This window comes from Gossypium hirsutum, chromosome D12 (assembly GCF_007990345.1).
Source record: "Gossypium hirsutum isolate 1008001.06 chromosome D12, Gossypium_hirsutum_v2.1, whole genome shotgun sequence".
Classification (NCBI taxonomy): Eukaryota; Viridiplantae; Streptophyta; class Magnoliopsida; order Malvales; family Malvaceae; genus Gossypium; species Gossypium hirsutum.
The window spans coordinates 1421058-1444649 of NC_053448.1; the positions used below are offsets into that span (position 1 = coordinate 1421058).

Here is a 23592-nt window from a genome sequence, read left to right on the forward strand (position 1 = left end):
ATTGGATTGAGAAAATAATTCAATTGAAAAATAATTTAGTTAAATCAAATTAGTTAATATTTTGAGAAATAAAAAAATAGTTATTGGTTGGATAAATTATATGTTGGAAAATGTTCGAATAACATTTATAATTGACCCAATACATAAAAACCCAAATAGACTCGATTTCAATATGAGTGGGGCAAACCTAGATACCCTAAGATGCACCTCCCTGTATTCTACTTCTAGTATGGTTCGTATTTTGTATTAAAATATTATTATTTAATTACATATTATTCCATCAGAATTATTGTACTGTATTTTTATAAATATAAACTATGAGCTAACCCATTTATACATATATTGACCATCGTTATTCTATCAAAAAATAGAGATAATTTGTTTTTAGAATAAATTTTATTTTCTGTAAAAAACTCATAGTTTTTTGTTATATAAAGAAAATTAACTTTTCCACTAAAAGCTAAGAAAAAAAAAATTTATTCTATGCACTTAGTTCATTTTGTTTAAGTCCACGCTCAAAGTAATTTGGGGTTCGAGGATTACAAAGAAGCTCAATCAGTTGAAAGTCGGGAAATTACTTAGACCACCTCGTACAAAGCATTGATATATTTTGGTTAAAAGTTCATTAGTATAAATATCACAATGCTTGATTTAAGAAAAAAAATTAAACTTATGTTGTACCTAAAAATACTATTTTTTAAATCGATTTTTGCAACATATTGGAATCTACATCATGTTTTTGAAAATGTAAGAAATCAAAGTATCTTGTTCCTTTCTTATGAGTTGATCTCGGAGGAAATTGATTAAAAAATTTCTGGTAAATTGTTGATTCATCTAGTTTTAACTATATTTATTTACAAGTTTACTAGATTGAAAATATTATGATGTTAAGAAAATTATAGATCTCATGTCATATTTAGTAAAAAAACTATGATACATGTATTATGTGTTGTTAATGTGTCTGAACCTATCCCACCTGTGTTAGAAATGGTACCTTAGATGGATGTACAACTAACCAAATTGCTTTCGCTCCAAGAACAAAAGACTATGTTGGTTGTAAGAGATGCAAATATGCTTTGTCCAATGGATTTATTGAGCGCTTGAGTTATTTATGGCATGAAACAATTTGAAGTAAGACTCTAGTTTATTGATATGGTCCAAAAAATACTAGTTGAATACATTTTGTATCCATTTGATTTTTTTCTACTAGAAAAATGATGCTAAAAAAAATCTTTCTAAGCACGGGTTTTTTTGTCCAAATATATATTGTCTTCACCATGAATTATTTCTTTGGTTAAGAATAATTGTAGTTTTATCAATATTTGCATGTTCTTTACGTTTATTTTTTTATAGAGGAAATAAGCTAATTAAGTGGTATACAATATGTATATGCATTCAATGGCGGAGCATAGTAGAGATCTAGGGGGTCATAGCTAATGTATAAATCTAAAGGAATGCTGATGCTTATCTCTAACCTTTTTATTCCTTAATTTAATCATTATCTAATTTTTTTAATAAATTTCTTATAATTTATTAATAAAACTTAAAAAGAAAATGTCAACCTTGTGAGTTTTTTTTTATTCTATTGGTAATGTAAAAATAAATCTAGAACAGCGTATTATTTCGAAAAAAAAATCATATTAACTATATTTTAAAATAAGGTTATTATAATATTTATATTGTATGAATTAAATTTTATATAAAAAAACACATTTATGGTATATAAAAAAAAAACAAAAAGAGGAAGTCAATGGCTGCCAGTGCGTAGGGAAGACTCGCAAATCGAATTTTCTTTTTTTTTTCCTTCTTTAATTTTCCTTTTAATATTATATATATATTTATAAAAGATAATAATATTAAAAAAAATAGTGGAATAAAAAGTGGTTGAGTAAAATAATATTTTAATTTTATTTAAAAAAAGGTAGGCTCATATATATTGTAGACATGAAAGTGAGACTGACAAAGGAAGGGACCATCATCGCCTTAGGTTTCAATCAACGAATCCGCTTATCTGAACTCAATTCATTCCGGCAGCCGCTCAATCCGCCGCATTAAACTCCGTATTCTTCTTTTTAAGGTGAGGTTTCAATTTTCATTTCTTTTAAACCATGTCGACTCTCGAAATGATTTCATAATATTTTTTCACAAAATTTAAATTAAAGCTATATTAAAAAGAAAAAAACGAAGTAAAATTTGAAAATCGTGAGCTGATCTGCCAGATTTAATCCTACGATTCGCGCTGTGGGGGACCTCTGATCGCAATTCGTGGCTTTCGATTCCCACCGTCATCATAATCTCCAGGTCTTCTACTACAGCTGGCGTGTGATTATAAGAAAGGAAAAAAATAAAATTAAGAAAAAACAAAAAAAACAAACAAAGATTTCCTTTTTTCTGTTGTATGTCTCCATCTGTTTATTTATTCCCCGTGGTTGTGAAATTTGGTGATTACAATTACGGAGCAGAAGCGCGTGAACGGATATGCAGAAGAGTGGGAGTCTGTCGAGAAGTAGTAATAGTCCTTCAGTGAGAGTGTCGTCGCCGCCTCCGCCGCCTTCTCAGCAGTCGGTGAGGCGGCTGAGCTTGTGCTCCCAAATAGCAACCCACTCTTCCCCAATTGTGTTCCCAGAGAAACGTACTAAGAAGCTCAAGGCTTCCTCCAAACGCAGCGAAGCCCCTGTCACGGATGATCAGACTGATAAATCTAAGGGGGAGAGCATCGAATCGACATCGGAGGGGATGAAAAGTCTGATTTACTTGGGTATGTGGTTACACAGGGAAGCTCATTTTGGATAAGAGAAAGAATACCCCAAATATTGCTAATCCCGCCGATGTAGAGCAGAATTCTTCTACCGATATTGCCAAACAAGAATCTGTTGCTGCTAAACTCACTAGCAAGGCGTTGGTTTGGGGTTCGCATGTCTTGCCTCTTGGTGATGTTATCTCGGTAAACATTTAATCTCTGAAATAGACCCTTGCAATGAATTGAGTATTTATTTTTGGGCTTTTTGGGTTTGCAATCAGTCTTTTCAGTTTTTTTTTTATAGGTATCTTACAATGTCGGTGTTAGGCATTTCACTGTGCATTCATACCCTCTAAAAAAGGGTTCTTATGGCCTTTCATGCTTTATTAAACCAAAGAGAAGTCGAAAGGATTTTCGTTTCTTGGCTTCTAGTGTAGAAGAAGCTGTTCAATGGGTTGGTGGGTTTGCAGACCAGCAATGTTTCATCAATTGTTTGCCTCACCCTTTAGTTTCTTCAAAAAAGCAAGCTTCTTCTGAATTGTTTCCATAGATGCTCCTCCTGAGCTCGTCTTCAGGTGCAGCAATCCACCAAAAATGCTCGTCATATTGAATCCAAGGTCAGGTCGGGGTCGTTCTAGTAAAGTTTTCCATGGAATTGTCGAACCAATATTTAAGGTATGCCCTTTGTCTTCTATCTTTACAGGTTTGTATAGATTCTATTACTGTTACTTTCAACATAATTTATAGTTTTAATACATTGGAATTGGTTGTCATTGATCATAATTACTGTTGTTGGTTGTTACTTTGTAGTTCTCTTCCTCTCTACCATATCAACCCATAAGTAAATAAAATCATTAGTGTGTTTTTTCTCTTACATGAACTTGATGCTTTGAGAATCAGATATTCAGATTGCTAGATTACCTTTACTTGGATGCATCTAAATCTTGGAGTTCCTTGGTCAAATCGTTCTTTATGATCTTAATTGGAGCATTTCTGCATAACTGCTTTAAGTATGAACGCCTTGATTTTTCTGTTGGGAAATATTTGTAGGGGAAAAGTGTGGTTGGATAAAATGGAATTTTAAACTGAAGATGCCGTAGGAATCTTTGCGACAGTTATAGAAGGTTGAATATTTACTATGACATCATAGTCAAAATGAAAACCTGGAACAAAACTATTTAGCTATGTATAGCCTTTGACCAAGTCTTGATAAATATTGAATTATGTTTTATCTTTCCTCTGTTATTTTCTCCCTAGTATCGTAGATACTCGGATATTTGGCATTGCATGTGATTGGGCCTTTCAATTATATGACATATGTTGGCAAACTTTGATTGATAGAATTTCCTTATAAGGATGGATATCATTGAAGTAAAATATAGAAAGGCATCATATGTCGTGTACAAAAATAATGCATAATTTACTGATTTCTTTAGTCTTTAATATTGAACGATCAAATGGTACTTTTTTTGGATAATGATATTTGTTTTGTCACGTGCTTAATCTTCATTTTTCTGTAACGTATTGCTTCATTCGTTTGTTGTAAGATCACTGCTTTCCCTCCCTTGTCGTATATGTATACTATTGTCAAGAAAAAGCTGTTTTGGAGTTTGGGCTTTATAGAGTTTGACATGTATGCAAACTGTGGCAGCTTGCAGGGTTTAAATTGGAGGTAGTCAAAACAACATCTGCAGGCCATGCCAAGAAGTTGGCATCTACAGTTGATATCAGCACATGTCCTGATGGTAGTAATACTTGATCATTTATTTCGTTATTCTAGCTTTGCTTGTATTTTTAAAGATTGCCATCATCATCTCCATTAGCATGAATTTAAATAATTCTACTTCCTTTCAGGAATAATATGCGTTGGTGGTGATGGCATTATCAACGAGGTTAGCTATTTCAACTTTATTCAAGAATTTCATATTTGTTTTATTTATTTGTTTTCTCTTTTCTAGAGAACGTTTCGCTTCATCTGGTCTATTTATTTATAAACCCATTTCAACACCATTAGTATTGTTTGGTTAAATTGATGAGTGAATAACTCAAAAACATTATAAGGTAACTGGTATTCTGTTGTGTCATTGTGTGATTCCTGGATCAATTTTTGAGGGACTTACCTCTAATGACCATCTATTTATGGAAATAGTTTTAGGCAAGGACTAATAACTATGTTTCTGTAAGTACATTGTGGTCGCTGTTTACTCATTACGCTAGTATATTCCCCCTGCTTATTTATGGTATTAAAGATTTGGAGTCAAAGTAAACATGGGCTTATATCAAATTTGACCTTATAAAGGTAAGAATACCGTGCAGTTTTCTATGCATGCATCTTATAGGATGGTTTCTGAATTTGTAACGTAAATCATCTTTGGTTTTCAAATTAATATTCTTAACGGTCTTGTCTAGTATGACCACTTGTCCTCTGAATGTAGAGAGGACTTCTTCTCGATTGAGGCTGTATCTGAATATCTGTATCTAATGAAGTTTTTCCTAATCACTCAACATCATACAAAATTGTCTATTTTGAGATTTCATCAACCTAAATTTAGAAATATATTACTCCTTAATAGCAAATAGCCTCTGAAATTGTTAGTTAGCTATCCTTATTCCAGCAACATGGATTGGCTACTTTGGATTCTATTATATCCTTTTTCATTTTTACCCACGGTTCTTTTTTCTCTCCTACACTAAAGTTTTGTCCATTTATTTAGTTGAGACCTACTTATTATATTGGATTCTGAATAAGCCCCGTGATTATTCATTGTTATTACTACATAAACCATCAGATTTTCCTTTTTCATTCTAGGGGGGGACTGGTGTGAGGATTTTACAGTACTGAATAGGGACTCGATGCTTTTTCAAAAGCATTGTAATTAAATATATAGTCCTTTGGATGGGGTTGTGTTCTTTTTGGCATTCTGATGATATTTCAGTTTCATTATTAACTAGTTATGTCATCCTGATATATTTTATATTTGTAGGTTCTAAATGGTCTGCTTAGTAGAGACAATCAGAAAGAAGGAATTTCTATACCCATTGGAATTATACCAGCAGGGTCGGATAATTCACTGGTTTGGACTGTTCTTGGAGTTAGAGATCCTGTCTCTGCTGCGATTTCTATTGTGAAGGTAAAGCTGCTTAGGAAATTCAAGATGGGATTTGCTCTACTTGCTGGTTATTCTGTTTCTCCCTTTTATTGATTGATTTTCAAAACCTTTTTGAAACATGGGTCTGAAATTGTTTAACAACACCTTAATGACCCTAACATGTTGCTATGCAAAGTTTGGGAGAAATATCTCATGCTGTTGTGTTTCTGTTTGTGGAAACTTCTTTCTTTAATAACCAGCGGAATAAGGAAAAGAGTTAAGAATACTACATGCTTCTTGTTATAGAAACATTAAATTCCCGGTAATCATTTTGTTGCTTACAATTGTGGTTCTCCCTTTTATGTTTCAGGGAGGTCTTACAGCTACAGATGTTTTTGCTGTTGAGTGGATTCAGACTGGTATTATTCACTTTGGAATGACGGTTTCCTATTATGGATTTGTCAGTGATGGTATGTACTGGTGACATGATGATCCACCCTGGCTGATGCCATAGAATTCTGTTGGTTTCTATATTCCACCAACCTCTGTTGTCTTCTTTCAATTATCCTTTTTTTCTTATTCCTTTTTGAATGGCCTATGTTTGCTTTTTTGATGCTTCGGTCTAGCAGGCATTAGCATTACCATTTGAGCATGTTGTCCAAATAGTACTTACTATGTTGCATCAATTTCGAGTGAGGTACACTTAGACTATGATTATACTTTTAGAATGACTTGAGCATTCAACCTCACATATGTTACACTCATCAACTAGTAGCTGTTATTGGCTTTTAGAAGGTGACTGGTTTTGCTTTTCACTTGTTTCCATTTTCTCTTCATTAAGAAAATGCTATATTCTGTACCCATCCTTTTCTGTTCTAACATCATCATAAGTTTGTGTTTAATTGAAATCACATACCAGAATTACTCCTAGACTAGCCATTGTTTATCATTTGCAGATTTTGTTTGAATATTTTGGCTTCAATTTGCCTATTTAAGGTTGAGCACCTTGCACTCCTTTAAAATTATCTGTAATCCTGAACTAGAAAATTTTCATTCTTAGTTACTTATGTCAGATGGTTCTTTTTTACTTTGAATTTGCATTCTAGTAACTTTTGGCCTTGATCTTTATTATTAACAACATTGAAGGCAAATTAGACTTGATGAACACATGCATGATTTTCTGATGTATAGAATGATTGAGTGAAATCTTTTATTAGCATATACACTGATGAGTGCATAAAATAATTTCCCCATCTTTTATGGGTTCCTAGTGAGGAAATTGTAATTGTATGTTTGTGTCTTTTTTTCTGGCTTGCAGTTTTAAAGCTTTCTGAGAAATATCAGAAACGATTTGGTCCTCTACGATATTTTGTTGCTGGGTTCTTCAAGTTTTTGTGTTTGCCAATGTACAACTATGAAGTGGAGTACCTTCCTGCAGAAAAAGAGGATCGAGAAGGTAAAACCTCTGCTGATCGGGATGTAGTTGACATGTCTGGCCTGTACACAGACGTTATAAGGAGGTCATGCATAGATGGCATTCCTAGAGCCTCGAGTTTATCTAGTATTGATTCAATAATGACTCCTAGCCGAATGTCTGGAGGTGAGATGGACACTTCTAGTAATATGCACGCCAGCACTGAACCATCTGAGTATGTACGAGGCCTTGATCCTAAGACTAAACGGCTGTCATCTAGCAGAAGCAATGTAACAGCTGAGCCTGAAGTTATTCATCCTCAGTTACCACTCTCATCGACTCTAAACTGGCCACGGACCAGATCAAAATCAAGGACAGATAAAGGATGGAGTGGATTGACTGCAGCACATGATCCTTCGAGATGTTCTTGGGGTAATGCTGCAACAAATGATAGAGAGGATATATCTTCAACATTGTCCGATCCTGGTCCAATTTGGGATGCTGAACCAAAGTGGGACACTGAGGCTAATTGGGATGTTGAAAATCCTATCGAGTTACCAGGGCCATCAGATGATGTTGATTCAGGAATAAATAAGGAAGTTGTCCCAAGACTTGAAGATAAATGGGTATTGACCAAGGGGCCATTTCTTGGCATCATTGTGTGCAACCATGCATGCAGAACCGTGCAAAGTTCTCAGGTGGTTGCTCCAAGAGCTGAACATGATGACAATACCATGGATATGCTCTTAGTTCATGGGAGTGGGCGGTTGAGGTTGATGAGATTTTTCTTGCTGCTACAGATGGGTAAACACCTTTCACTGCCATATGTTGAATATGTCAAGGTAAGGGCATCACTTTCCTTTAGTCAATAAAAACTTCATATTTCAAATATAGAAACATTGTCGTTGAGCCCATAGATCCCATCCCAAGTTTTTTGTAAAATTGTCAAGGCAGAGTTATGGCTGGTTTGAACATGTTTGTTGTAGTTTGTGCACTGTTTTTCGCATAAGAATAGTTGCCCCATCCTCTTCAATTTGTTTTGTGATGTACGATGGGTGTTTGCTGATTCTTATGGTATATCTGTTAACTGTGTCCAGTATGCATAAATATCAACTCATGATTTAACTTCCATTGAAATACAGGTGAAATCAGTTAAGATTAAGGCTGGGAAACACACACATAATGGTTGTGGTATTGATGGTGAGTTTTTCCCCCTCAATGGACAAGTAGCATCATCTTTGCTTCCAGAACAGTGCAGACTAATTGGTCGCTTCCCTGACCGTCATGTATAATGATTAAGAGATGTGTTTTTGAAAATTTCTTTTTGCCAATATCTTGGATGCCGGTGCTCTCTTCTCCTCTCGTGAGTATCCTTATACAGAAACAATGTCTTGTGATATATTTTTCATGTTAATCCCTCCCCATTTGTGCCATTGCATACATACAGTGAGGATCCCTGTAAATTTTTGTTGGGTTTATGTATCTGTTGCTTGTTTATTATGTTCTTACTCTTACAGTAAATACACTTTCCTCCCGTTAGATTCTGTGTGACTGTGAGCTTCTAAATGTATTAAACATTTACCCATCTTTGTTTACCTTTTAAATTTCTTTACACCATCATCATCAGAGCTTTTCCTCTGATATCTCATTCCTTTCTATGTCCTTAGTTTCATCAGTGCTAAGTATATCTTATTTGAGGGAAGCTTCCAAGCCATGGCAGGTCAAATCGCCCATGTAAGTTGGTTTTAAAAATGGTGCATATATGTATGGATTATTTTGATACAGGCATTTGGAATTTGGATTAATTTTAAGCTTTACTTTTTGAGTTGTTTGTTTATTGCTTAGATCCCTTGTGTTATTATAACTTCTTAGTTCAGTTGGGGAGGATTCTTGTTGGAGAGGGTGGGATTTATTTGGTGGAGTAGATATTTAAATGTGGCAGTCGTTGGAACTTGTTGTCGCTGTCGGGTGATGTATGGCTGATTGTGTTGATGGATGGGAATAGGTTAGGTTGGCATGGGTTTCGTAGGTTATCCATAAAATAATTATTGTTGTAGAGTGTGGGCGTTTGCGTTTCCCACCTCTCGTTCCTCATCCCCTCGCCACCAGTCCGGTCATTTTCAGTCGCAAGCAATGGAATGGCACTGATGATATCTGGACTCCCGTTCACCATTTGATCGTCAGATTTATTATTTTCAGTACAAGTGTTTCTGGTCGGGTTACAAATATCTAAATTGCAAGCTTATTAATTATTTAACTCCGGATTAGAAATTTAATCAATTCTTAGTTGTTTTCTTCAAAAAAAAACATAATCGGGTTTTAAAAGGCAAATGATTTGATTTAAGATTTGGATTTGAGAGGTACTTTTTCAATATTTTTTAATAATGAAAAATATAAAAATCTGAAGAAATCGAAATTGAAGAACAAAATATAGGACGTTGAAGGTCCGCCACATCCCAAAGATAACAATAGTAAGTAACGATTGGTAATAAAAGACTCCACGCTCCCTCCTCCACCTGCGCTTCGATAGTTTCGATTTAGAAAGTTCTTTTTCGTCACCAAGCTTACCTGACGTAGAAAACCCAAAGCCAAAGCAAAGGAAAGGAGAGGAGGAAGAAGCCGTTGTTGAAAGAAGAATAGAGATTATGACGTTGGCTCTCTCTTCGGCAACGTCTGCTTCTTATTTCATCACTCGTCGTAATGCAAAGCCTTCTCCGGTTATCAAAACGACCTTCATGACTTTGAAACCAGCGTCGTTTCCTTCCCCTTTAACCGCCGTCATTGTGTCTGCCGGGGCGCGGTTAATCGTTTCTTGCCAAGCTGTCTCCACCGCTTCCCTCGACAAGGACGAGAAAAACGCGTCGGTTTCGGGGTCCGCCGAAGCCGATGAGGAAGCTAAAGTAGGGGCCAAGGTTAAGGTGAAGGTACCGGTCAAAGTGTATCACGTCGTTCGCGTGCCGGAGTTGGATCTGATCGGTATGGAAGGAGTGATTAAGCAGTACGTCGGGATCTGGAAAGGGAAACCGATTTCAGCTAATCTTCCTTACAAGGTGGAGTTTCTTAAGGAAATTGAAGGCCGAGGACCTGTCAAGTTCTTCGTCCATCTTAAAGAGGAGGAATTGGAATTCCTTGATTAGAAATCTCGGTTCTTCTCCGTACGCCAGGCAAAATTACTCTTTTTTTAAGCATCTCTCTGCTTTCTTTCTTATAACCAAAAGCCAATAATTGCTCATTGTTGTATATATTTTACCTTTACCGTTTAGTTCTACCTGGGAATCTGGTTTCTTTGTTTTGTTTTCTGTTCGTTACTTTGTAGAGTCGAAGTTCCTATACCTTAAATAGATTTGAACTTCTTATATCTAGAGTTACCTTAAATAGAATTGAAGTTCATATATCCGAGGGTTACCTTCATTTTACTGCTTATTTATGTATATGACTTGTACTTGATTCTCTGTCTTCCAACTATTATGGATAATGTATTAGATGTACTAGGACCGGTATCATACCTATTGGTAGAATTTATTCTTGTAATGATACGGTAAGATTAACAACTATTAGATGTTTTCTCCTTTGTGTGATTTCAGGCAAAGTGGGTTATCTTTTCTAATTACACTTAAAATGCCATCGGGAACCTGTCATGGTATCTACGCTGAGTTTTTGTTTTATCCCTTTACAAGGCTCATGTTGGCTTCTGTTCTGTTTCTATTAGTTTTTCAGTTATTCTGTGCTCTGTCACAATTGGTTTAGGCTGGTAACTCATCTTTGGTTTGGATTCGTTATGCTTTCAAAACACTAAACTACAAATGAAAAAAAGTGACCAGTCAGAGTGTGGTTTAGACTTATGTAAAAAAGTGTCTGCTATTTCTGTGCAAAAGTTGGTTCCTTGGCTTTAGTGATTTTGTTGATTCTTAGTGGTAATCATCCCCAAAAGAGCTATATACTAAAATGGAAGATGAATAATGTATTTTTGACATATTTTTACAGCAATGTGAATTAAGGAAAAGACTCTTCTTGTTGAAACTAAACAAGTGCTTGCACATCTGATATAGAAAGAAGGAAAGAAAGAAAAACAATACAACAAACTTGAGTTGCTTTGGGAAGTGGCCTTGATAACATAGGTTAATGGTTTGAATGGGTTAGAGTCACTTACCTTTGATGTCCTGGGTGTTACTTCTCTACATAATGATTGGTGAATGATATATAAATTGGATATCAAATTTTCAATTTAGCATTTTCTTTCCTGAGAACATAGCATAGCATCTCCATTTGGTTTCCCGCTGAAAGTGTCAATATTTATTGTGCAGAATATAACTAGCATTGCTGATAAAAATAATTACATGTCTATCATTAAAAGTTTCCTTAAACTGTGTTTTCCGCATGCTATCGGTGTCCATTCATGTTGTTCAATACTAGGCATTCTTTCTGCTGATTTATCTAGGTGATTTCATTTTGAGCTCATCTCACATTCGTCATCACTTTTTTCAGATGCATTGGCTAATTTCTGTGGCATTATCATTTAATTAGCCGAAAAGCTTGACTCAATCAAAAGTAGATCTTTCATTTTGTACGTCTGCAGATGCGTTTTCCTTCATAATTTTTTGTTTATTTTGTGAGAACATTTCATTCCTGAATTTCTAGCCATATCTTATTCAACACAGAGCTACCCCATGTTGTGTATCTAACTCCCCTGCTATTGTAATATTTGACTCTTGTGAAAGCAAAAGCATTTCAATTCTTCATCGAATGTATTATATGTGATTCTATGCTTTTCTACGGCTATGAATTGTTATACCGGAAGCTTGCTGTTTTCTTGAAAGCTTAGTTGGGTATTTGTTTAGTTTGCCAGCACAAGGACTTTAATCTCAAGTGAAAAAAGGGAGCAGTATGGTTGCTTGCATATCCAGCCTCTTTATGCCCTTTTAGACTTGGCAGTTTTCAGTTGAATGATATACGCTTATCATGCTGGATTTTACCTCAGTTAAAACGTGCATTTCATTTATTATTTCTGTAAGGAGGTAGCAACGGGACGCATAGTGTCTGCATTTCATTGAGAGGTTTGGCATAATGCTATTAGATGATTTGGTACAGATGGTTGCTGATGCCTTTGAAGTGGATCCTCACGTACCGGTATGTGAATAGTTTTATTGCTATGCAACGGTGGAATATGCTGTAGATATGTACACTTCTGCAGCACCTAAATTACCATTTTGGTATAGTGTTTCTAGTGACATTAGCTATTTGAGCCAGAAGTTAGGACTCAATAACGAGTTTAGTTGACAATGATCAAGCTTAATGAGTTTCCTTTTTAACTCGACCACATATACTTAGCTTAAACCCCTAGTTGTAATGATCCACAAAATGAGTTGGTTAAACGTTAGTCCAAGTGGCATTCCATCTTTTATCCTCCAAAATTCTGCGCACTTTCACACAATCAAATGGATTGCTTGCCCCACATGTCTAATCTTCAGTGTCGGTTGTATCTTAAAGTATATGTTATGATACTAATTAACATCTTTTATAAAATTTAAAGACCTCGCTATGTAGTGGTGGAAATGATGGTTTTTTCTTTGAAAGTTTAATGTGGTTGAATCATGGATGCTTCTTCAAGTTTGAAAGGAAAAGAGTGGGTAAAATTGTGCACATTGTTCCTATCCTAGTCAAAATGTAGATCTAGTGCTATATTTAGTCAATAATTTTGCTCCCTTTACTTTTCCAGATTTTGAAACTCAATTCAATTTTAAATGGTGTGAAATTTTCACTGGGACAGTGGCATTAACCTCCCCAATGGTGAAAACTTGACATCATTTAATAGTAAATTGATTTTTTGAAGTAAATTTAATTTCAAAATCTGGAAAAGGAGCAAATTTATTTGAATTATTTAATGAGATATAAGAGGGGACTGTTTGCATATTTGACCCAAACGTGGGATGGTAAAACTTGAAGGGATTGGTTGGTTTGTCGAATGTTACATTTTGAAATAAGATTACGGTGTTTGAATTTTAGTATTCCGGTTATTTCATAATATAATATGCAATTTCATTACAATCCATTTCTTAGATTATCTTAGATTACATGTGTAGCATTAAATTTTTGGGTCAATTTGTTGAATGTTTTTATTGTTCTAGTCAATTTAGGTTTTTTTCTTATAGTGAACAGTAAATATCATACATTACAATTATAATCATTGTATTTTATTTAATATTTTAATTATAGTTATAACTATAATTATGGTTGGTTTTGTAATAATTTCTCATGAATTATTATAATTATAATTTATAAATTTATTTAAACCATAAATACATTTACTTATTAATATATAAATTGTAATAAAAAAGCAAGAATTCTAACAATTTGTTAAGGAAATTGAGACTAAAAAGTTATAAAGGAATTTCACTTGTTTAAAAAATTATTATAAGAAGAATAATCGAATAAAATGTGTTTCTAGGTAATCATACATTTCGTCAACTAAAGATATACTTTACATTCTAACTAAATGAACCATACGAGGTAATATTATATTCTATTTATCATAGAACGTAATCTAAGATTTGACGAACCAAAAGCTTTCAAATTATTTTGTGAATTTTATTTGAAATTTTTTGAGTGGGGATATTTTCATTTTAAAAAGGTGGATGTTGATGGAGCAAGACAACAATGGTAAATGCTTATTTTGTTCTATTTAATTTTAATTCTTATAAATTATATATGTATTTAGCGTATATATAAATATTGATGTGAATGGAAAATTATAAAATCTTACACTCGCATAATAATATTTTTTATTTTGTAAAAGAAATATGATTTTAATAATTTTATAGCTAAGTTGACGTTGGGTTGATAGTGATATTAATTTAATCAAACACGTAAATAATAGTAATTATAAATGTTATATACTAAATTATCATTAGTGAAAGCATAAACAGTGATTACGGATATATATTGGTGCAAACATTAGACGAAGTAGAGGTGGATGAGACAAGTCTTGTCCTTATTCCCATCCCTCTTTTGTCCAAAGCAACAATTTTGGTATGTACAAACTGAGCTTGTAAAGCTGTAATGGAAGCTTGGAAGGTGCCGTCAAATATCGATGGGCTTTAACACAAATTCTCCAAATAGAGAAGGGTTAGAAAAAGATAGGGATATGAGTAGAAGCCATTTTTGCGGTGGAGGAGGAGGTGGCGTGCAATTAGAATAACATGATTGACATGAATCAATGCAAGAAGATCCAAGCCATTATTTTTAGTGGCTCCCACTTTAATTAAGTAAAAAACTTTGAGAAAATCGATTTGAAAGATTGAATTGAAATAAATAAAGAAAAGAAATAATAAAAGAGAAAAGGTAAGCAGAGTTTCATTGAGAATGAAGGTGGTAGGATGGTGGGGTATGGTTGTCCAGTCTTTTTCAGATTTTGAGCTGCAGATGGAGGGATTCTTGGATTGGGCCCTTCTGTTTTTTGAATTTTCATTTTTCATTTAATTTCCCTCCCTTCCCAAACCTTATTAATCAGTTAAATTGAAAAAAAAAAAAAACCCAAGCAGCAGCAGCAGTAGTGGTGAAAGTGAAACCTGAATTCTGAAACCGGCCCCTTCTTTCTTCATTTTTTTCTTCTATTTCTGTGTTCTATATCTGGAATAATCTCATTTGGTAGAGTTTGATTTTGAAGTTGAAGCTTTGGGTTTTATTAAGAAAAAATTGGAGAAGTTTTTGAGTTTGCAAAACGGAAGCAAACTCCACTTCTACTTACTTTCTCCTCCATTTCTTTAAAAACTGTAAATTTAGAGGAAATCCAAGCAAGAAGATTCAACTATGAGACAATCTCTCCAATTATTGTCTTCCCTGTAAGTCTATGGTTTCTGGTAAAAATGTCGGTTACTTCTCTCTTTTTGTATAAGTTTGGTCTGTATATGTATTTTTTTAATGTTTACTGCCTAACAGCAAAAGTTCTCAATTATGCAGTCGTTGGAAATGGCTAAAATAATGAAATGAAGATGAGATCTAAGGATTTTCTTTTTATTTTTAGAAAAAAAATTGAATGTTTGCTGTAGCCATTGCTAGGGTATTGTCTTCAGTTTCGTTTCCGCCATGACTACCAAACGCGCTTACAAGCTACGTATCCTTTTTTTTTTAAGGTTTTTATTAAATTATGTTACAATTGATATACTCGATCTGAGTTTTTCATTACAGTTGCCCCGATCACCTGAAATAGGCCTCTTCCAGCTTCTTTTTTTTTTTCTGTACCCGGGGTAGCCTTAATAATTGTAATAACCAGAGGAATTTGTGGCACACTCTTCAAGTGTGAATTGCCTGAAGATTGGAAGAAAATCGTCTAGGGTTCTTGTGACTGGAGGTGAAGATCACAAGGTTAATCTCTGGGCTATCGGAAAACCCAACGCCATACTGGTCAGTTCTCGCTATATGTTTGCTTAATGCAATTCATTTCAATTACTTTTTCGTTTAACCTCTTTTATCTGTCAATACCAGTGTTTTCACTGTCAATGATTTGTTGCAATTTATTATATGCTCACTAGGCACTAGGGGGGGGGGGAGAATATTTGATACGGTAAATAATGGGATTAAATAATTCAACCTCTGATAAATTTTCAATTCGGTGACCAGTGAATTCTTATTATTCCCGTACAATTTTGTATGTGAACCATTATATCAGAGTTTGTCAGGACACACGAGTGGAATAGATTCAGTGAGCTTTGATTCTTCAGAAGTCTTGGTAGCTGCAGGTGCTGCAAGTGGCACTATCAAGCTTTGGGATTTGGAGGAGGCAAAAAGTATGCTCATCTAAATCCGTGGACTTGTTTTCCCTTTTTTTTTAATCTAAATATGCATGTTGCTGCCTGTATGTTAAATGCCGGTCTTAAATATGTGTCAGTTATTTATTTATTTTTGCTATCTGATACTTTTCTAGTTGTTCGGACTCTGACTGGTCATAGATCCAATTGCATCTCTGTGGACTTCCATCCCTTTGGTGAGTTTTTTGCATCTGGTTCTCTTGATACAAATCTCAAGGTGTGGGATATCAGAAAGAAAGGATGTATCCACACGTACAAGGGCCATAATCGAGGAGTCAATGCAATCAGGTTTACACCAGATGGCCGATGGGTTGTATCTGGCGGCGAGGACAACATTGTGAAGGTCAGAATTTGCTGTGTAGTTTAGTTCATGATGCTAGTCATTTTGTACTAATCTACATGTTTCTTCTTTTTTCTTTTGGGGGCATGGTAGGGTGAATAAACATAGAAAGAAGGGTTTTCAATACTTTTAGTGGCAGCCTGTTTCATGACAATGCTCTTATTTCCTGGGGACTGGAATTGAGACTTTGGAATGAGGCTATGCAAAGCTGAGGTGTTGGATGAACTTACATGCCTCTTTTATTTCATATTGTTTTTAATTCTCTGATTCAGCCAACTTCGAAACTTTGGCTGTTCTGTTATATAGCTATGAATGGATCCATAGGTGCAGTTCTTTGGCTTTCTCCCATTTGTATTTTAATATCTGCATGCTATTTCATTGTTTATACGTCATAATGGTCAGACTGGTGTATAGACTACCTGCTTTCAGTTCTCTTTGAAAAAAAAGTTTTCACCTTATAAACAAATTTAAATGCACATTTGTAGGCAGCGCGTATACACGTTTTAGTATTTGAGTTTGGATGTTGATTCAAGATAACTTCTACAATAATATTTTTCCTGTCGTATATATCAACAGGTTTGGGATTTGACTGCTGGAAAACTGTTGCATGATTTCAAGTCTCATGAAGGCCAAATTCAGAGCTTAGATTTTCATCCCAATGAGTTTCTACTGGCTACAGGTTGATTATTACCTTCTATGAAAAGAGTTCTTACTTAGCTCACTTGAGAAGTGATTCTATGATGTTGTCCTAAAGTATCTTTATATTGTGTGAGGAAGTTATAGATCCTTCTTGTGTGCTCTAATTTTCATTATATGTTCTCTTGCCTTCACAGGTTCAGCTGACCGGACTGTTAAATTTTGGGACCTAGAAACCTTTGAGCTTATTGGTTCAACTGGGCCTGAGGTACTTTAGCTGGTCTTGGATACCTGCCAGTTCTCTTAGCAGAGTTAGAGATTCTGTTGAGATCATAAGATCTTTGTTCCATATTTAGGTCATAGGATCTTTGATTTCCTGTTTTATTGTGGAGGAGTTTATACATGATTTTTTTCTATATACTTTAGACTACTGGAGTCCGTTGCTTGACCTTCAACCCTGATGGGAGGACTGTACTCTGTGGATTACATGAAAGTCTGAAGGTGAGGTCTTTTATGGTTCGACTTTCATCAGACTATAATGATTTACAATGAATTGTTGCTATTCCCATTTTACTTCATTTTTCTTTGCAAATTCCAGGTTTTCTCATGGGAACCAATAAGATGTCATGATTGTGTTGATGTGGGGTGGTCTAGATTGTCAGATCTTACTGTTCATGAAGGAAAGCTTCTTGGCTGCTCCTATAATCAAAGCTGTGTTGGCATTTGGGTTGCGGACATCTCGGTATTGTTCAGTTTTCTGCACTCTGATTTATTTAACTAGTCAGCTTTCTTTATTGGCAGTTATTGTATTAAAGATTTTAACATTAAAATTTTGGTCTCTGGTACAGCGCATAGATCCTCATGCTGTTCCTGATGCTAATTGTGTGAATAGTCATTCTGAGCCTAAATCTAGTTCTGGTGGAAACCCCACTGTACTGAATGAGAACACGACCAAAGCTAGTATGGGAAGGTTATCAGTTTCACAAATTTCTGATACTTTAGTGAAGGAAACGAAATCCCTTGGGAGGTTATCCATTTCACAAAACTCAGATCCTGCTAAGGAGTCAAAAAATTTGGCATGTATGTTACATTTTACTTTGAATTTGTTTTGGGGTTTAGCACTTTCACTTTATGTTTCTTGATTCTCACAAATTTCTTTAGAAACCATATCATTAAATATACTTTTCATGGTGAATTAGTTTTCATTTATACAGTTTACATCAAAAAAAAAGTATATTTGTTGAAAAAGGTCTCAGGAAAGACAAGTGAAATCCACTCTGAACTAAACTAAACTCTTTTTAAGCAATCAAAAAATGAATGGAAAAAGGTGGATTGATGCATAGAACATGTATGGTAGAACTGTGCAGAATTTCTCTTATACTTATTTTATGTCCATTAGTTTTTCTGTAAGCGATTTACTTTATGCTATTGCTTTTGGTAAGCAGGCAGTAGTACTAGGTCAATTTGTTAAAAAGGAAAAATTTTAGAAAAATGATTACTTGCTAATTAGCAAAAACATGCTCAGCCAATTAAGTAAACAGTTATTATAGAAGTTATGAAATATCTGGAAGCATGGTGCCCCCTGAAGGGGGTGGGGGGAGGTGGGGGTTGTGTTTGCAGCTGTTATCTATCTTATTCTGGCTTTTGCATAATGGTTGAAGCCACAGGAAATGTGCCTGATACCCCTCAGAGAGTCAATTTGAACCCTGCTCCTAAGACAACTCAACCAAGTTCAGTAACAGTTCCTAGTGGAGCACCTCCAAAGAGGAGTTCCATGAGGACTAGTTCATCTGTCAATGCTCCAAATTTTAACAAGTTAGATGTCATACCTGTGATTGTGCCTAGAAATGATATGAGGTTGGAGCAGGCTGTTGAATCAAGAAAAGAAGTTGGAATATCGGGGAGAAGTTTGGAACCGGCTGCCGAATCTAGAAGAGAAGTTGGAATAGCTGGGAGAAGTTTGGAGCCGAGCCAGCCAGCTGCTGAATCTAGAAAAGAAACTGGACCAGGTGAGAGAACTTTGGAGCTAGGAACTGATCCTAGAAAAGAACTGGGTATTGTTGGAAGAACAATGCCATTTTCTTTGCAGTCAAAGACCTCTAGTTTTCGGAAATTTCAAAATAACAGAGAAGACATGGATCAGCCAGCTATCTCTGCTCCTTCTGAAGGTGCAGGTTCAAAGGTGGATGGATTCAGCAGTGTTCTGGACAAGAGTATATTTCCTTCTGTCAAAGGCCCAATGAAAGGAATGCCTGTTGCTGAAAGGAATACAAGAGAAGATATGTGTGTTGGCTCTGATAAGAGTGAACCAAACTCAGTGGTGGAGTTGCCTCCAAACTACTGGGATGAAAATTGTATGTTCTTAAAACTCTCAATTTACTTTTCTAACTTTGGTTGTAGCTTTTCCTATTTAGCTTCTTCTAGACTTCTTAAAATTGCTATAACTTGTTTGCTTCTAACCTTGACAGTCAGATTAGTTTCTGAATTAGATTTTGACTGAAATTCTTTCTATTAAAATGCTTTAAGTAAATGACTGTTTGATAGCAACCATAAGTTTTCTTGAGACTTAATAGGAACAACTGAAAGTGTGAAGTGGAGGGAACAATGGATAGTACCTTGTATAAATCCAAATAACGGCATCTGTACTTTTGGTTGCATAAAGAAAATGTCATGTTTGGGAGCAATGGTCTCTGTACTTTTGCCATTTGTTTTTTCCAATAGAAATTGGAATGCAAAAGATAGCAAAGAGTCAAAAAAGCAAAAGGTTAAAGCAGTTTGTTATGCATTTCTCAAGTTGAAATGTTTAACTATTCATGCTGAACCTGAATTCTTTGTTTCAGATTCACAAGTGAAAAGAACACATAGAGATGCATATCCTTTAGAAAGCCAAAAAGGAGGTATATCTCTTCATAGCTGGTAGATATTGTGCACAATTCCATAGTCTCAACTCACTATCTTTGGTCAATTCTTCAGGAAAAACACATGTAGTCATAAATTTGGAGAAAAGAGGGAAGCCTTATAATTATGATAGACCTAATTTTGGTATATCTCCAGGGAATGCATCTATGTCAAATATGTCTTCATTCAATTCGGTAAAAATATACCTAAGCTTGTGTTCACTTTCTTTCCCTCTTCAATATGTTCCCAATGCTAATTTATGTATTCATATTCTTATCTTTTTTAGAAGTATAAACAGAGAGGATACCATCCCTCTGTCGAAAAAGAAATGCCTTCTGCCAGTGATGAGGATGCTGTTGCAGATGTAATGGAGCAGCATGACCAATTCATTGGTTCCATGCAGTCTCATTTAGCTAAGTTACAGGTAAAATCCTACACAAACTGGAAGTCATGCTATGGATTGTTTACATTGCTGAACCTTGTTTATTATATTGGTTTTAGGTTGTTCATCGATACTGGGAAAGGAATGACGTGAAGGGTGCAATCAGTGCAATGGAAAAGATGGCTGATCATGCTGTAAGCACTTTAAGTTTGTCAATACATGCATCTCGATTCAAACTTTTGTGTAACCTGAACCTATTGAAGAGCTACAATTGGTTTGTTTTGATGATGGGAATTGCAGGTGCTGGCTGATGTCTTGAGCATTGTCACTGAGAAAATAGACATTGTCACATTGGACATTTGCACTTGTCTTCTGCCCCTCCTGTCTAGTCTCCTTGGAAGTGAGATGGATAGGTAAGAATAGTGTCATAATCTTGCACTTTTATGCATTTTTGCAGTCTCTCTGCCTGTTATTTTTGCTTTCAAATTGTTCTGGAAACACCAACTGCTTTCAGTAGTTCTCTGTGGTAATTTTGGTCAACTTTAAACTGCAATACCTGTAAAGTGGTTAAAATGAGTAGTATTTTAGCATTAGTTTTCTGAGGCTCTCTTCACTCTGTTCATTGTATCTTCCAGTAGAATAGGTTTCGGTATTTAACTGCAGCTCCTATATAGGCATTTGTGCATTTGTCTTGACATGCTGCTTAAGCTGGTCAGAGTATTCGGTCCAATGATATATTCAACATTATCTGCTTCAACACCTGTTGGTGTAGACATCGAGGCGGAGCAAAGGTCTGCCTGTTTGCTTCCTAACTGCAAATTTAATATTCAAGTGTTCAGTAATTGGATTATTAACTGAGGTCTTGTTGCTGATTGTCCTAGGTTTGAACGTTGCAACCTCTGCTTTGTAGAACTTGAAAAAGTAAAGCGATGTCTCCCCACAGTTACTAGGTGAGCATGGTGGTTATTTAAACATGCAGATAGCTGCTTTACTAGGGTTTAATCATACACAAACTTTCTATACTGTATGACATTTTCCTGAGATCTCCATATTCATTTATCTATTTATTTATTTTTGTTTCCGTTTTCTCCATAGAAGAGGGGGATCGGTGGCAAAGTCTGCCCAGGAATTGAATCTAGCATTTCAAGAAGTGTCATAACCGAAACCAACACATAGAATCATGAGTGCATACACTAAGCTTATTCCGTGTGCTTTTTATGGATTAAAATATTTTGCTGATGTGGAGTGCAAGTTTTTAGCATTTAAAATGCATGCCGGTGAAAGCATCGACGACTACTTCCATGCATACTGTCAAGCCCTAATGGTCCTTGTAAATGGAGGTTTAATCTGGAAGCTGATTCTACTGCATTGAGTGAAGGGCTAATGGAGTTGTGTCACACTGCTGCCGGTTGCTGCACAGTTTTTTCAACTTCTAACCCAATAATATGTTGCACATCAATTTGCACCTTTTTGGCTTGTAATGCTTAACTGTGTACTATAATATAATATATATATATATACACGTATGTTAAAGCTGTTGAAAAACCTGAAAATAGAGCAATGTTTAGCTGCTTGTATTGGATTGGTGAATTGGGGTTGTGTTGTTTGCATGATTCGTTATGTAAGATTGAAAGAAAATGAAAGACAAAGCTAAGCTATTCATTTCCATGTTTTACTTTTTGATGACGTCATTTGTATTCCTTGAGTTGCTGGTATTGAAAATTTAAAGCTGCAACTTGTTTTTGGGCTGATTAGATGTCTTTTCACCCAAAAGTTCCAAATTACAAACATTTTGTTGGATGAAAATGAATTTTTTTTATTTTCATAAACGGAACACCTAAGAAAATTTTTACAGAATATGATTTTTTAAATAATTTTTTATATTGATAAATAAAATTTGTGCTTACATGCTAATATGATTAATATTTTCTATTGACATATATATATTGAGAAAATTTTGTCAGATTAGTCGAAATTCTTTGGGCAAAGATGCCACTAATTTGATCAATAGAAGAAAGTGTAAGCACTTCTCTTGGGATGTCTGCAAATAATTTCAAGCGAAAATTTTTATCAATTGTCATTTTGATTAAACAGTCAGCAATTTTATTAATGTCTCTTGAGATATCCCCAAATAATTCCAGGCCAAAGTTTATTTTTAAGCTTGAATCATATGCATTTTAAATACCTATACAACTATATATAAAAGGAAGTCCATACCATAATAGGCATCTATTCATTTTTCTTCCCTTCTTTTATTTTGCCTTGAGAATATTATGAGTAAATTTCAATCTCAATCCCTCTATTTTTTACATTATAAGAATGGCTAAATTTTAACTTGATTTCTATATTTGTATATTTTAATTTTGACATAATTTAATATATCAACTTTTATAATATCATTAGTTAGTGGGAGTTCTGTGACATCGATGACAAAATTTTAAAAAATAAAAGTATAGAAATTAAATTTCAGATATACTAACAGTACAAAGGCTTTGATCAAATTGTATAAATTAATTAAGAAATAAATAATTAACTGTGGATCAAAATCATACTAATTAATTGTAAATAGATTGATTGAAAATTAAGAGATTCCAGCCATTTCAAAATATGATATATATCAAATAAAATAGTAAATAAATTTTAAGATATTTATTTTAGAAAGGAGTTAAATAGATTATTTGATTTACTTTTTTACAAAATGAGAGGTTTTTTTTTTTACATAATTATCTTTTAGGATATACTGATAATTTTAGTGAAAATTAGAATCGAAATTTTATGTCTCGGGTTGTTTACCTATAAAATCCACTCGAATTAAATTTTATTTGGATAGCCCTTTTGAATTAGAACTTTTAAAATGAAAATTAAGAGAAAAAAAATAAACTATGCATTGAAAAATATAAAAAAAGGAAGCTACCTACTTGTCGTTCAATTATTAGTAAATTTTCTTTTTAGTCACTCAATTACTCAAATTTTTCTTCTTATTCTTCTTTTGTTAGTAATCATTATATAACTTGGCAGGTTTTAAAATTGGAATTATAACAACTTTAACCTTCAACATTTATAAATTATGTTAATTTAGTCTTGATTCTAAAAAATTAACTCTCTTCATTTACACACTGTGTATTTTTTTTTCAAATTTTTCTCTGTGATATTAAGGGTTAATTTTAAAAGAATAAGAAAAGATGAAAATTATTATATTGGATTTTTGGGTATTTTCATTTTTCGTATTATTTCGTTCAAATTTACTTGATAGATATTTTTAAAACTTTTTATGTGAAACGGTCATAAA

At 34.4% G+C, this 23592-nt stretch overlaps 2 protein-coding genes and 1 pseudogene across 7 annotated transcripts; all 3 read left to right on the forward strand.

Moving 5' to 3' along the window:
* Window positions 1-1948: 1948 nt before the first annotated feature.
* Window positions 1949-8828, forward strand: LOC121224614 (sphingoid long-chain bases kinase 1-like; annotated as a pseudogene).
* Window positions 8829-9205: 377 nt separating this feature from the next.
* LOC107940989 (ferredoxin-thioredoxin reductase, variable chain) lies at window positions 9206-11982 on the forward strand. 2 transcript variants are annotated; one of them, XR_001695521.2, is made up of 2 exons: window positions 9206-10883; window positions 11729-11982. XR_001695521.2 is itself a non-coding variant. In XM_016874470.2 (2 exons), the coding sequence occupies exon 1, from the start codon at window positions 9889-9891 to the stop codon at window positions 10378-10380; it is 492 nt and encodes a 163-aa protein (XP_016729959.1). In that variant the 5' UTR covers window positions 9206-9888; the 3' UTR covers window positions 10381-10407; window positions 11729-11982. The 2 variants fall into 2 exon arrangements, 1 of the variants encoding a protein (XP_016729959.1); XM_016874470.2 differs by having other exon boundaries at window positions 9206-10407.
* Window positions 11983-14236: 2254 nt separating this feature from the next.
* Window positions 14237-21969, forward strand: LOC107941001 (katanin p80 WD40 repeat-containing subunit B1 homolog KTN80.4). 5 transcript variants are annotated; one of them, XM_041108136.1, is made up of 19 exons: window positions 14239-15081; window positions 15200-15353; window positions 15513-15643; window positions 15909-16026; window positions 16164-16390; window positions 16964-17066; window positions 17221-17291; window positions 17450-17524; window positions 17622-17765; window positions 17872-18103; window positions 18685-19377; window positions 19864-19920; window positions 19997-20115; window positions 20208-20345; window positions 20423-20497; window positions 20604-20716; window positions 20978-21094; window positions 21185-21253; window positions 21402-21969. In XM_041108136.1, the coding sequence occupies exons 2-19, from the start codon at window positions 15326-15328 to the stop codon at window positions 21460-21462; spliced, it is 2571 nt and encodes an 856-aa protein (XP_040964070.1). In that variant the 5' UTR covers window positions 14239-15081; window positions 15200-15325; the 3' UTR covers window positions 21463-21969. The 5 variants fall into 5 exon arrangements, with proteins under 5 accessions (XP_040964071.1, XP_040964072.1, XP_040964070.1 ...); XM_016874492.2 differs by having other exon boundaries at window positions 14240-15081; window positions 21399-21969; XM_016874493.2 differs by having other exon boundaries at window positions 14240-15081; window positions 15289-15353; window positions 21399-21969.
* Window positions 21970-23592: the final 1623 nt, after the last annotated feature.